Source organism: Lactuca serriola, chromosome 7, assembly GCF_051521515.1.
Source record: "Lactuca serriola cultivar US96UC23 chromosome 7, Lser_US96UC23_V15, whole genome shotgun sequence".
In the NCBI taxonomy this organism is placed as follows: domain Eukaryota; kingdom Viridiplantae; phylum Streptophyta; class Magnoliopsida; order Asterales; family Asteraceae; genus Lactuca; species Lactuca serriola.
Window position 1 is genome coordinate 182780439 of NC_136414.1, and position 15467 is coordinate 182795905.

Genomic DNA, 15467 nt, shown 5'->3' on the forward strand with positions numbered 1-15467 from the left:
GGATATTTCCAACAAAGCAACACCGCTAACCATGGCTTTTTCTGCACTCTCCCTTATCCTTTTCTGCTTCATCTTCATATCATTCGCCATCTCCGACGCCGTTGTTCCCCCCGCCGACACTTTTCGGTATATCAACCAAGGCGATTTTGGAGAACTCGATTCCGAATATGCCCCAACCTATCGTCCTCTTCCTCCATACACCTTCCCTTTCCAGCTGTGTTTCTACAACACCACCCCCGGCGTCTACACTCTCAGTCTCCGCATGGGAACCAGACGTGATGAAGCGGTCATGCCATGGGTGTGGGATGCCAACAGAGGCAACCCAGTTGGCGAAAACGCCACCTTCTCATTAGCCTCCGACGGAAACCTTGTACTCGCCGACGGAGATGGACGGATCGCATGGCAAACCAACACCGCCAACAAGGGTGTCGTCGGTTTTGCCATACTCTCCACCGGTAACATCGTGCTTCGTGACTCCAAGGGTGGTTTCGTCTGGCAAAGCTTTGATTCACCAACTGATACTCTCTTGTTTGGTCAATCTCTCCGGATCCGAGGTCCGACGAAACTCGTCAGCAGAGCTTCAACGACGAACAACGTTAACGGAGCGTATAGTTTCGTGATAGAGCCAAAAAGATTGGGTTTGTATTATAAGAACATGCTTTACTGGGCTTCCACGTTTCCGGCGTATCCGGAATTGAACCAACGAAATGTGACTATTGTTAATGCAACATTCGACATCGTGGAAACCGAATACAATAACGACTTTAACGCAATTAGGTGTCATCTTTCAAACTCTAATGCTCAACCTTATCTGGACATGGACATACTCCGATTCAATAACACCTTATCCTATATCCGATTAGGCATCGATGGGAACTTACGACTCTACTCTTATCGTCCTCCGAATATCCGTTTTAGCCAATGGAGTCTGGTGTTTAGATTGTTCGATAACAGGGAGACCACGAGGCAGGGTTTATATGAAGACGAGTGCCAACTGCCTGAACGCTGCGGCAAGTTTGGGCTGTGTGAGGACAGCCAGTGTGTTGGGTGTCCATCGCCGGAGGGTGTTTTTGCGTGGAGCAAAAACTGCAACGTGAAGACGCCGTCTTGTAAAGCGGGTGGTTCTCGTTACTACCAGCTCAAAGGGGTCGACCATTTCACCTCTAAATACTCTGCGGGGACTGGGCCGATGAAGCAGAAAGATTGCGAGAGTAAATGCACAAAGGACTGTAAGTGTATGGGGTATTTCTATCGCACTGATCTATCGAGGTGTTGGATCGCTAACGAGTTAAAAACTTTGACGAGGGTTGGGAACTCAACTCATTTGGCGTACATCAAAACACCCATCCAGTAGTTGGATAAGTCTACTAGGAAAGAGGGAATAAGGCAGATGAAAGATTTGAAGAAATAGCACTGTTTGCCTGCTTTTCTGTGTTTTTACCTTCCATTGTGTGTTTGTATCGAAATCAAACAGTGTATGTGGTATACTTTTTAAGATGTAAAACGCTTTGGTATGCGTAACACATTTGCAGAAGAATAATGTGTTTCCAGTCTACAAGAAAAAAGATCGATTATTTATTAAATTCTACAACGACATAAAAAAGGGTAGCTGCTATTTGTATACACCTCCTAGGGAATGAAAGACGAAATGACATCAATCATCGTGGTCTTTCCATAAATTTTATAGGGTAGGCTAAAAAAAACATCTCAGTTTCTTAATTAATTTTAAAAAAAATTTATTGTCGCCAGAACCAATGCTATAAGAAAAATTAAAAACCCGTCGCATGGTATAGATACATGTGGGATATTATTGGAAAATAGAGAACATAATTTTTGGAGTTTCGGTTTTTTGGGCTAAATTTAGGGTAGAGTGTTATAGATGATTCCTGATTGGCACATAGGAGCAGCCATTATGGATTAATAAGCAGAGGGATTGGTGTCACCGAAACCGTATTCCCTCACCCATCACATAAACGTCATGTCATTTTTTACCATTCAAATGTGGTTTCTTGCCACACCAAGGGTGTAATGGTACACTTTTCATTTCTTTTATTTTTTTGTTTTTCTAAGTATTTTAATTTAATAAAACTTACTTTTTTTAACTATTTTAATTTAATATAACTTCTATTTTAATAACAAAAACATAATTTTTCATTTCTTGAAAATTAAAAAAAACAGTACATTGCGTTACTAAAAAAAAACTCATACATATGACATTTAAATAATCCTAGAAACTTAAAAAACATAAATAAAATAACTAAAGCAAACTACATAAAGTCATTCTCCGAGATTTCGTCTTCGGGGTCATCCGGTGGATCCAAATTAAGGTTAATGTTTTGAACCCTATAAATGTGTTCCACCAAGTCATTGCGAAGATTGTAAAATGTTTCAGTGCAATGTATCTCTGCTCTCCTGTTTATATACTCTTCGCCACCAATTTCTATTGGCTATGTCTCTGGTATGGTTTCTTTTTCGTCAAACTCACATATCGCTCTTCCTTCGTCTTCAATAATCATGTTATGCAATATAATACATGTATATATGATTTTTTAAAGTTTTTCCTTGCCTAAATAAGTTGCTGGTTTTTTCAATATGAACCAGCGTTTCTTCAAAGCTCCAAAGGCACGCTCAACATCCTTCCTAGCTCTTTCTTGAGCTCTCTTAAATTTCTTTCGTCTAGAACCATGTGGAGCTGAAAACGATTTAACAAACGCAGCGTACTTAGGATAGATTCCATCGACCAGATAATAACCATACTTATATGGCGTTCCACGCGCTTGAAAAGAAGAATCTGGTGCAGATCTATCGTATATGTTGTTAAATATTGGTGAACGGTTAAGAACGTTGATGTCGTTAATCGAACCAAAAGAACCAAAAAAGCATGCCAAATCCATATATCTTGTGATGCAACTGCTTCAAGTATGACCGTTGGGTGACCATGATCACCTCGGGTAAATTGCCCATGATATGCTATAGGGCAATTTTCCCATGCCCAATGGAGACAATCTAAGCTTCCTAGCATTCCAGGAAACCCATGCACACTAGCATGATGAGCTTGCAATTACAGAATGTCATTACGTGTAGGCTTACGTAAATATTTTGGACCAGAAAACTGAATCACAGTTTTGTAGAAAAAATGGAGACTGTCTCGTGCTATCCTAGCAGACATCCTAAAACTTTCATCTAGCGCATCAGGCGGAATTCCATATGCTAACTGACGAAGTGTGCCCGTGTATTTTTGCAAGGGAGTGAAACCGAGTGTACCTCTAGCATCGTAGCGTTGTTGGAAAATACTGCACTCCCTCGTTACATCGTCAACTATACGTTCTAATAAACCTTTGAGCATTCTGAAGCGCCTACGAAAATAATACCCTTGGTAAGTGACATTCTCTGCAAAATATTCTTGCACCGGACATTGGTTGGCTTCTTCACGATTTCTGTAAATATATCTCCGTGTTCTCTGTTGAGAACTTGCAGCTGCGTTGTTAGATACAACGTTGTATGTTTGTTCCGTCATTTAAACACACGCAATAGCGGTATAAAAAATAGTCTGAAATTATTCAGAAGATGACATTTTTGAGAGAGTGGTGATTTAAATTTTTTTTTTTTTTTTTTTTTGAGAGAGAGAAGAGATTGTGTTGTGAAATAAATTAAGTTAATAGGTATATATATAGGAAAGAAAAAGCAAAAGAAAAAAAAAATTTAAATGCTCAACGTCAATCCTTCTCAACTTCCCTCAACCAATCAGAAGACACGGCCTTGGAAAACCGCACTATGGCCAAGACCGCACCAGACCGCGGTCTGAAGACGGTGTTTCAATACTACGTGGCACAAAGTGCGTCTGAAACCGTACACACACCGTGAAGCCTAAGTAAAGCAAACGGATTTTGACGGACACACGAAACCGCGATACTAGTAACTATTACCTTTTCAATAAATTAACATTCTTTCATAAAGAGAATATAAAAGTCTATATATATGCATATATATCCGACAAGGCAACACAGTAACCATGGTTTCTTCTCTCTCCCTTATCCTTTGCTGCTTCATCTTCATATCGTTATCCATCTCCAACGCGGTTGTTCCTCCCGCCGATACTTTTCGGTATGTCAACCAAGGCGATTTTGGAGAATTCGATTCCGAATACGCCCCAAACTATCGTCCTCTTCCTCCATTCACCTACCCTTTCCAGCTCTGTTTCTACAACACCACCCCCGGTGTCTACACTCTCAGTCTCCGCATGGGAACCAGACGTGATCAAGCAGTCATGCCATGGGTGTGGGATGCCAACAGAGGCAACCCAGTTGGCGAAAACGCCACCTTCTCATTAGCCTTCGACGGAAACCTTGTACTCGCCGACGGAGATGGACGGATCGCATGGCAAACCAACACCGCCAACAAGGGTGTCGTCGGTTTTGCCATACTCTCCGATGGTAACATCGTGCTTCGTGACTCCAAGGGTGGTTTCGTCTGGCAAAGCTTTGATTCACCGACTGATACACTCTTGTTTGGTCAATCTCTCCGGATCGGAGGTCCGACGAAGCTCGTCAGCAGAGCTTCAGCGACGAACAACGTTAACGGAGCGTATAGTTTCGTGATAGAGCCAAAAAGATTGGGTTTGTATTATAAGAACATGCTTTACTGGGCTTCCACGTTTCCCGAAGTGAACGACCGAAATGTGAATATTGTCAATGCAACATTGGAAATCCAGAGAACCGAATACGAAGAAAACTACTTTAATGCGCTAAAGTGTCGTCTTTCAAACTCTGAAGCTCAACCTAATTTGGACTTCGACATACTCCGATACAATAGCACGTTATCATATCTCCGATTAGGCATCGATGGGAACTTAAGACTCTACTCTTATCGTCAGAATGTCCGTTTCAGCTCATGGAGTCTGATGTTCACTTTGTTCACTAGAAGGGTGAGCGAGAGGGGAGAGATAGTTGAAGACGAGTGCCAACAGCCTGATCGCTGCGGCAAGTTTGGGCTGTGTGAGGACAGCCAGTGCGTTGGGTGTCCGTCGCCGGAGGGTGTTTTTGCCTGGAGCAAAACTTGCAACGTGAAGACGCCATCTTGTAAAGCGGGTGGTTCTCGTTACTACCAGCTCAAAGGGGTCGACCATTTCACTTCTAAATACTCTCCGGGGACTGGGCCGGTGAAGCAGAAAGATTGCGAGAGTAAATGCACAAAGGACTGTAAGTGTATGGGGTATTTCTATCGCACAGATCTATCGAGGTGTTGGATCGCTTACGAATTGAAAACTTTGACGAGGGTTGGGAACTCGACTCATTTGGCTTATATCAAAACACCTATTCGGTAGCTCTGGGGTGCACGAGAAACCGGGAACAAGGAAGGTGCACTGTATAGTTGCTTTTAGTAAATTCTGACCTTCCATTGTGTCTTTGTATCGAAATCAAATAATATTCTTGTTTTGATTTATAAAAAATTAGGTTATATGAGATAACCGTTATATATAAATAATATTTAAAATGATTAAAAAAATATTTTTATTAAATTCATCATTTACAAACAACTTATAAAATATAGCAGATGTGCAAGAAAAAGAAAAAAACTTTTTTGAAATAGTATGTAAGATGGTGCCGTAAATAATGCGAATTAATTTAATAGAAGGATTTGACTTATAATGGTAAGTTTATCATAAGATTTATGCTTAAAATTTGATTTTTTTTTTTTGAAATCTAGATGCAACCTTGGGAGGTTGTAATTAATTTACGACGGAATAACAAATCTATTTATATAAACAAAACATAAGCTTATTATTATTAATTTTATCTTTTTTTATCCACATTGTGTCAATAATAATAGTGTATAAAAAACGTATAATTGGGTTTAAAAAATTTCTTCTGTTTATTGTATTCGCCTGTTTATTGTATTCGCCGAATAAAATAAACAACATTATGGAACCAAAAGTCAATATTGAATTGCCCGTTAATTTGTAGGTGGAGTCGGTTCAAGGAAATGACATCCTACTTTCAATATTACAACTAAAAAAACAAATATCGATTTGAGTATTTACATTTATATTCTTGAAAGACACCCTTTATGTCATGTTATATATATATATATATATATATATATATATATATATATATATATATATATATATATATATATATATATATATATATATATATATTCTATTTTCTTTTAAAATTGTTAAATCAACGATATACGTTTTTTTTTTATTATCACAAATATGTTGAACACCAAAAATTTGTCATTTTAACCAACCAATAAGAGGGATGTACACTGACTAACTTGGAATATTTCATTTGAAATGACTTATTGATAGATATAGCAGAGAATGTTTTAAATGTTAACCGAACTATAAGGCCGGACGGAGTGGGATGAGGGGAAGGAGCGGGAACCGATCCCGCACTTGTGCACACCGCACCGTGGGTGCGGGAAAGGAACCGCGGGAAGACAGTGGGGGGAGAGAGTCCCGCTCTCTCTCTTCTAACCATTGGCCGACGATTTTTTTTTTCTTTTTTACTTAAACGGCTATATAGCCGTTACATATGTATATAATCATTTATTTTTTTCTTTTTTCCTTCTTTTTTCTTAATCTATAAATACTCAAACATTTTATCATTTTTTTAAACCATAATCTATATTTCTCTATATTTCTCTCTAAAAAATATTACTCAAAATGTCATCATCTTCATCATCCGATTCGACGGCAGTAGAGGAAGCTAAGTTTATCGGTTCCTTCATGGTGAAAACAATTGCATACTATCAAAACCAACTTGGTGAAACATCACGTGCACGACCTAACATAAGAAAGCCGCCATTACGTAGAAATCACGAAGCCGAACACGATCGCCTTATAGAAGATTATTTTGTAGATGACGCCGTCTACGCTGTAAAGTTTCGACGTCGGTTCCGGGTGAGGAATGAACTATTTTTACGTATTGTTGGCGATTTGGAAGGCCGTTTTCCATATTTCCAATGGAAAATAGATGCAAGGGGAAAAAAAGGTTTCTATCCCATTCAAAAATGCACGGCTTCAATTCGTCAGCTAGCATACGACATGGGCGCAGACAAATGGGACGATTATTTTAAGATGTTAGAGCGTACCGTGAGGGACTCTGTATACAAGTTCTGCAAAGCGATCTGTTTGGTTTACGGGCAACGATATTTGCGCAAACCAACTATCAACGATATCCACCAATTGTATACGGTGCATGAAGGCAAACATGGATTCCCTGGAATGCTAGGTAGTATCGATTGTATGCATTGGAGTTGGTCATTATGCCCCAATGCATGGCGTGATCAGTACATGAGAGGCGAACATAAAGAGCCGTCGATCATTCTAGAGGCTATCGCATGACATGATCTTTGGATATGACATGCGTTCTTTGGTCCAACTGGTGCAAACATTCTTTTTGAGATAAAGGAATGAGTGTTTTGGATGATTGTGACCTTTCCAGCCATGCAAAGGCTGAAAGTTGTGAACTTTATGGAGTAAGAGCCTTTAGGGAGTCCATATCTGAGATATGAGCTAAGGTCGTAACAGGTTATGACCAAGTGAGTGAATTAAGCAAAGCTGGGCATACGCACAACATAATTCCAATACGCCCCCGTGTATTGGGTTGGTGTGCCCGATCATATCTGGTGCATGCTCGTGTACGCTGAGCGTACAAAGGGAGGTACGCCCCGCGTAACTTGCCTGCGGGCTTTTGGGTTAAATTTCATATGGGCCATAAAGGGTTGGTCCTGAATCCTTGGATTGGTGCATAAGAGACTTTGAGCATAGAAATATTTTTATGCCTTAGGCCCTTGAGTAGGGCTTGTCCCTTGGACTTGAGAGTTGGGCCTCGGGAGAACCCATTTATTATTGGGCCTTGGTGGGCCCAATGGGTTTAGATCATTGTTGGGTTGGTTAGTGGACTACTTTTAGACCTAATGAATGAGAGTTTGGACTTAGTTCCTAATTGGGATAATTTTGGGTTTTGGCACAAAGTTAGTGGCCGGTGTGTAGCAGCAACGTTTAGGGGTTGTTCATCATCCGAGGTGAGTCTTCTCACTATACTTTACCTAGAGTGGTACTTATGTGTGAGCGGAGGGTCTTATGTGCTTAAATTGAGAATTATGTTATCCTGCCTTATGTGTTATGATGTGCATTATGTCTTTGTGAGTTATGCTATGTGGAGCTTTACAGACCGGACCAGAGGGTCCAACGAGTTGTGAGACCAGGAGGTCCTCATTTAGACCGGACCGGAGGATCCAACGAGCTGTGGGAATGGAGGGTCCCACTGATACACATTGACCGGAGGGTCTATAGAGATATAGCCTTGAGTGGCTAATTATTTGTGCGTGGTATTTTGGGAAACTTGCTAAGCTTTGTGCTTACCGTGTTATGTGATATGTGTTTCAGGTTTCCTCAGGATCGCGGGAAGGCACCGGCTGGATTGTACACACCAGAGAAGGAGTTATGTTTTGAGGATCCTAGATTATTAATCAAATAATGACAGAGTTGTATTTTATAAATTAAATAAAAGAGATTTTTATGATTTGTGTTATAAGAATTACGAGATATTAAATGAAAATTTGATTAATATACGGTGTTAAAATTTGCTATCAGAGTCTTGGTTTGAGGGATTCGGATGCACCTTCAGGTATATCTGGACTTAAACTGAGGATTTGAGAAAAAATTTCAAAAGAAATGATTTTGTCTAAAACGAGCAAGAGTTTCTAAGAGAAAAACGAGAAAGAGCAGTGTGTACAATCAGCCATAGCCCAAACGGTGATTTCCCTAAATACCCTTACTTATTTGTGTTATGAGTTATTATTGAGATATTATTTATGCATGTTAGAAGATAGGCTAGGTATTTCATATTTTAGGGCTAGAGTTGCCTGAATTGTGATGCCTTAGCCTAGGAATTTTGCTATCTGTGATGTGTTTTGGGTATGTGCGGAGTAAGAGTATCCAGCAGGAATATTGCAGAGATAGAGCTTCGAGTAGAGGATTAATCTAGGAGAGATACCTGGATGAGCATTAGAGGAGCCTAACGAGAGAGTAGTTGGATGCCTGCATGGGGTAGAGTTTTTGAGTTCGGTGAAACCTGTTGAGTGTGAGTAGAGCCAATGGAATTGTAACCTAGAGTGGTTGTATGTGTTGGTAGAGAATATTTGATGCTCGAATGCTGCTTTCTTCTTGCTTTGTGGAACTCAGGATGATGGGAGTCAGCTACTAAGTGAATATGACGATATTCAGGAGGTAGATAGCTGGCATTATTAGGGGTTCTTCAGCAGTTGATGGTAGAGAAGTGAGAGTGCCCAGGAAGAGCCTAGTGAGTGACCTTAGTCATACGAGTATGCTGATAGAGGAGATTATTCGCTGGGGAGCAACCAAGTATATCAGATTGGTGATCGGGAAGGTTGAGCAGCTAGTTAGGAAATCAGGGATGGTCTGTGTGGGAAGTATGGGTAGATGTGGTAGGTAGTATGGGCCGTACTACTAAAAGTATAGGACCTATACTCGATACAGGGAGAATTCCAGAGGTTCTAAGCAGCAGATTGAGAGGAGATCATAGGGTTCGAGTACCATGATTCATAGCAGATTGGGTGGGGGGTGATCACATGGTTCGAGTACCATAATTCGTGGCGATTAGTGCTTCTGGTTTTACCAGTTGGCCATGGTGGTTGAGTAGTTTAAGATAAGGTGATAGAGTGTGGGGACAGAGGGCCAGGTTAAGCAAGTCTTAATGGAGAATACCTTGAGAGAGAAATTGAGTTTGTTTCCGAGAGATTTTATTGGTGAGATGCCAGTTGGAGCCGCAATTCTCAGGGATGAGTCGAGATGATGTTTTTGGAGGAACAGGGTTTGAATCGAGCCATCGGCTAATGGATGAGATGTCACTTTCTATGGCAAGAGTTGCATTGTCTCCGTTTCCTAGGAGAAGTGAAGGAGATATCAAGTTTTCGTTTTCAGAGTTTGGAGGTAGACCCCGTGGGGTACCATTGGTGGCGACCATTTCATCAGAATATTTGAGCAGTTTGTCTGCTGCGAGGTATTTCTTGTACCATGGAATCACTAGTGGATGACGAGATGGAAGAGACTCGGGAAGGTGCTATCTGAGTATGGCATGCATTTAGAAGCAGTTTCAGGTAGTTAAGAGAAATATATCGGGGGCGGTGGCCCTCGTTGTTATATTGGGTATCGGTTGTGAGGGTGAGGTCTCGTGCATTAATGTTGATTTTCGTGTTAGGAGACTGGTCGAGAAGTCAAAGACAAGGGGTGTGATAGAGCATTATTTCCGGACCGAGGGTCAGAGATATTTCGGAACACTTGGGTATCCGGCGGTGTGTTAGTCTGAGGTTCAAGATGACTAGAGGCAGTCACGATTGGGAGATTTTGAGATCCTTGTTTGAGTTACGAGATTTGAAGTCGTTGGGTTTCCATCGGAAAGATCATTAAGCGTTTGCATGGTACGTTCCAAGAGTCGAGAGTGATGTTCCTGGTGATTGTTCGAACCCTGAGTGGGGGAGAACTGGGTATTCAATAAAGCAGATCAACAACTCATTCTGGTACTATTGGTTATCGAAATATATGGTGTGGACACATGCAACCTAGGATGATGTATGAGTATGTACTTAAGGAAGGATGAGTGAATCCACGGCAGGGGTCATTGGTCAGAGAACTTATTATGGCTAGAGGTTTTTCGGGTTGCAAATGATGAGTTCGAGGCGGATGAGTCGTTGAGTTCAGGAAAAAAAGCTGAGATTTGCGGGTATGGGTATAGATTGTGGTCTATACTCTGGAAGAAGGCAAGAGTGATTTTTAACCAATTTGAGAGTTGGTTGGAGTAGTTTCATATGAGTAGTGATCAGTAGAGGGAGGAGCTCGGATTTCGTCAACGTGTTCTAAGCCATTGTCGACGTCTCTGTGTTTCTAATTCAGAAATGGAATATTCTGAGGTGATAAGAAGTGCGAGAAGAAGATCGATTGCAAGATTTTGAAAGAGAAACGCGATATTTGAGTATGATGCCAAGATTATGGGGTCAGTGGTTAAGGAAAAACATCATGAGGTTCTTTGATGGTGTACCGAGGCAATCGAGTATGATGTACTAACTTTCAAGTCATGTTAGGACTCGAGTCGTGAGAAGGCGGGTGGAGTACCTTGTGATTTTATTCCAGTACGGAAACCATCAGTTAATTGTCGTTGGAGTGAGACTGTATAAGGGTGTATCTGTGTTGAGCCTAGTACCTTGTCTGTGAGAACTTGCATCGAAAGTGGTGATACATAAGCTGGGTGAGTGTAATCACTTATCTATATGGAATTGCAGAGCATGATTGGTGAACTCAGTGTGGTAATAACTTGCGAACGAGATCATGAGGGATAAGAGAGCAAGTGATCTGAGTGGGGAGTATTCACTTGGGATTATCAGGAGAAACCGTGGATTGAGCCCTTGGTGAGTCAGTGAGCGAGATAGCGTTATAGCACTACGGGGAGCCGTAGTATCCATGAGTCAGTGAAAGAGAGTGTTGTGTTACTATGAGGAGCCGTAGTATTCACGGGATAGTGGGAGAGGGCTGTAATACTACGGGGATCCGTGGTATTCACTAGTCAGTGAGAGAGTGTCGTGATACTGTGGGGAGCCGTAGTATTCATTGTTTAGAGAAAGAGTGTTGTGATGCCACGGGGAGCCGTAGCATTCGCGAGTCAGTGAGAGAGTGTCGCAAGCCTACGAGGGAGACTGTAGCGCTCAGTGGTCGATGAGGGTGAATACTTATCAATGGAGAGTTGTAGTATTCACTACCCAGAGTATGGCGCAGGGGAGTTCTTAGGCTTGGGTAGCCATGCTACCTGAGTCTTCGGGAGCCTGGTTGCCAAACCAGGAGCGAGACAGGGGTCTCCGTTTCAGTTGGAAATCATTGTATCTATAACACCCAAAGTTTTAAAGGCCAAGAAAGGAAAGAAAACCCTAATTTTTAGGGGCGACTCGGCGAGTCCGAGCGGGATCCGGGTCGAGGTATAAGTGACCAACTCAGCGAGTCGGCCAAGTGGACTCGGCGAGTCTGGTCTGTGCGAGGAAAACCCTAAATTCGGGACTTGGAGCCTATTCTCTCCCCTAGGGTTCCTTTGCTGCCTCTTTCACCCAGAACATTAAACCCTAGCCGCCATATCCTCTATTTGAGCCATTTGTTTCCTTGGAAGGTGCATTAAAGCTTGGAGAAGGAAGAAGGAACTTGGAGGAGCAAGAAGGGATTATAGATCTGGGATTGTGAGTTCATTCTGAGCATCTGGAGGTAATAAACTAGTTCCTGGACCCTTTTTGCACCAGATCTATGTGTGGTTGTTGGGGCTTTTTAGCCATAATGTTATTATTTTGAGTTAGAAACCAGATCTGAAGTTGCTACTTCAGATCTAAGCATATTATGGTCTTGAGAAGCATAAAGTAACAGCCCTTGAGTTGATTATGGAGCCTCCTTGCCTTAAACCCTAGTTGGTGGTGTATTTTGCCTAGATCTCCTTCTCTATACGTAAAGTTTGCAACTTTACGAGAGGAATAGGCTTGGGAAGGGTAGATCTACAGTTTGGAGTCCATGCATGACTCAAAAGTCCTCTGCATGTATGGAGATCTGAATGGACTCGGCGAGTCCTTTGAGTAGACTCGGCGAGTAGCATGAAGATTTGGAGGAACTCGACGAGTGGGATGAACAGTTGGTCGAGTCAGATGAAGTTGGGCAGGAACTCGGCGAGTTGGAAGAACAACTCGGCGAGTCTGTTGAAGGTTGTCCTGGACTCGGCAGGTATGTTCTTGGACTCGGCGAGTCAGGTCGCGAAACCCCAAACCCTTCAAGTTTAGACTCGAATCAGTGAGTCGATTAGAGACTCAGTGAGTTGGACAGGTCAGGACTCGGAAATCGGTAGACTCGGCGAGTCACGGACTGACTCGGCGAGTAGAGTCGCGAGTGGAAGGACTCTGAACTTATGAACTCGGCGAGTCAGTAGGGTGACTCAACGAGTAGGGTTGACCTGGAAGGTTGGCTTTGACCAGGACTTTGACTTTGACCAGAGTTGACTTGGTAGTCTTTCGGGGGTCAGTTTGACTCAGTGTTGCATTGTTATTGGTAGCTCAGGGAGCGAGTGGAGCAGGAGTTCAGAGAGTTGCCGGGCAGCAGCTAGGGGGTTCTTTAGCCAGATCATCCAGTGCATGTGAGTTTCCCTTTGTGTGAATGGGTCTACGGCCACAATGCCGGCCCATGTAGTTTTGAGTAGAAGACCCAGGGGTTAGCCCTGGGCACAGTATGCTAGTATGATATTCGGGACGAGGTCCAATGATAGAGGGTGCGTGCCCAAGGAGTGATTTATGTGATAGTTTATACTTGTTGTCTGCGTGATACTTGTATGTGCCTGGTAGGGAGGTGAGTGTGGGTGAGGTCCTGTGTCTCACCAATTGTAGAGTGTGGATGGTGTTCCACATCTAATTAGCAGCAGATCAGGGGCAAGGCCCAAGTTAGGGAAAGAGTGAGTGTGGGCTGGGCCCGTATCTCACTATCAGTAGGAGTGTGGATGGGGTTCCATGACTCATCAGTAGAGTTCGGTTGTTAGGACCGGAGGGTAGTGAGACGCCCCAGAAATGTCTGGCAGTATGTGATGATATGTTTATATGCTGGCAAGTTATGTTATATGTGATAGTGGTAGTAGGAAGGGAATAGTCCCCAAGTTCGGTCGTTAGGACCGAAGGGTAGATCGGACACCCCAGATATGTCTGATAATATGTTATGTTATGATATATGTGATAGTAGCAGTAGGGGGTGAAATAGTCCCCGAGGACCGGTTGTTAGGACCGATGGGTAGTCAGCACCCCAGAATGGCTTGACATGGGTAGTCAGCACCCCATAATGGCCTGACATGAGTAGTCAGCACCCCAGAATGGCTCGACATGGGTAGTCAGCACCCCAGAACGGCTTGACACGGGTTGGTCGGCACCCCAGAATGGCCGTACCGGGTAGGTCGGGCACCCCAGAATTGCCCGGCAGTGTGTATGATATGTGATTGTATGGTATGTGGTAGGGTGGGGAACTCACTAAGCGTCGTGCTTACGGTTTCCAATTTTGGTTTTAGGTACTTCCGATAGCGGATGATGGAGCTCAGGATGATCGCATGGCACACACCATAGATTTGCCAGCCTGGGAATGTTTACTCTGATAATGAACATGTGTTTTGAAAACTTATACTCAGATTATGTTTTGGAATGATGTCTTTGCTTAAAGTAATGTTTTATTAAAAGAAATTTTTGGTCTCAAATTTTGGGTCGTTACAAGTTGGTATCAGAGCCTTGGTTTGAGGGATTCGGGCATACTCTTGGGTGTGCCTGAACTCAAACTGAGGGATCGGATAAAAAGTTTTCAAAAATGAAAAGACAGCTTTGTAAAAAGAAAGTTTTTAGAATAAAACAGTTTTAGAAAAGCAAAAGGATTCAGAAAGAAAAGAGCTTTGAAAAGAAAAAAAGGGGTGTGGTGCACGCAATCAGCTGAGCTCAAGTAAGTACCCCAAAATACCCATACAAGTTTAGGTTATGATTATCAGTTAATAGAACAGCATGCTAGAATAGGACTAAGGATCTAGGGATGATGCCTTATGTGCCTGTTATTTGTGCTTTTGAGCTGCATGATAGTGCTGATTAGACAGTAGTAGGATAGCCTGTTTAGGTTATGCCTGATTTTATGAGTTTGTGTTGCATGCTAGTTCAGATTCTTGCTATGTGGATATGGTTGCTTGAGTATGTTATGGTTAGATTTTCCCTTGTCTGAATGCTGCTTGCTCTGTGCATTGTGGGATTCTGAGTGATGGGAGTTAGCCATTAGGTGGATACGACACGTCACATGTGATCAAGGTTGAATAATCTCAGATTGCTGGACTTGGTCCTATTGCGTAGCTCTCGTTTGAGTCCAACCGTTGTAGGGACGAGTCTTTTACTTGAAGGATTATCTAAGCCTCGTCGTATGTGATGGTATCCAGGTGATGGCTAATTGGCATCACAAGGAGACCTTCAGCAGCTGAGGACTGGTTTGAGTTGAGTTAGAGGTTTCCCTAGGGTAAGCCTAGGATGAGATAGTGCTGGGAGCAGTATTAGTGGATAAGGGACCTGGTGGAGTCAAAGCAATTCCTGAGGAAAGTACGGATAGATGTGGAAGGTAGTATGGGCCTGTACTACTGAAAGCAGAGGATCTGTACTCGATTCGGGGAAGGCCGAGACAAGACCGGGAACCGGTAGGGTGTGTTTGGTCTCGCAGCAGTGATGAGTATTCCAATAGTGGTGGTGTTGTATTTTCAGTATGGCGACGTTGCGAGAGAGACCAGCGGGCAGATCAGGCGCCAGAGAGGGATCGGGCTCGGGTTCAGGGGCTGAGCAACTCGAGGAGCGGATGAGAGAGTTGATATCAGCTGAGGTTGCGCGCATTATTCTAGCTCAGACTCCTGTGATCTTTG

The 15467-nt window shown here is 42.7% G+C and overlaps 3 protein-coding genes and 2 pseudogenes across 3 annotated transcripts; 3 read left to right on the forward strand and 2 right to left on the reverse strand.

The window, feature by feature from the left end:
- LOC145061549 (epidermis-specific secreted glycoprotein EP1 pseudogene) lies at nt 1–1583 on the forward strand (annotated as a pseudogene).
- A 966-nt stretch (nt 1584–2549) lies between these two features.
- LOC145064610 (uncharacterized) lies at nt 2550–2894 on the reverse strand. Its single transcript, XM_079012025.1, has one exon. It carries the CDS (start codon nt 2892–2894, stop codon nt 2550–2552), a length of 345 nt encoding a protein of 114 aa, XP_078868151.1.
- Nucleotides 2895–3061: 167 nt separating this feature from the next.
- On the reverse strand, nt 3062–3517 carry LOC145064611 (uncharacterized). Its single transcript, XM_079012026.1, has one exon. It carries the CDS (start codon nt 3515–3517, stop codon nt 3062–3064), a length of 456 nt encoding a protein of 151 aa, XP_078868152.1.
- A 468-nt stretch (nt 3518–3985) lies between these two features.
- LOC145062157 (epidermis-specific secreted glycoprotein EP1 pseudogene) lies at nt 3986–5579 on the forward strand (annotated as a pseudogene).
- Nucleotides 5580–6673: 1094 nt separating this feature from the next.
- On the forward strand, nt 6674–7354 carry LOC145064612 (uncharacterized). The gene has a single exon (XM_079012027.1). It carries the CDS (start codon nt 6674–6676, stop codon nt 7352–7354), a length of 681 nt encoding a protein of 226 aa, XP_078868153.1.
- Nucleotides 7355–15467: the final 8113 nt, after the last annotated feature.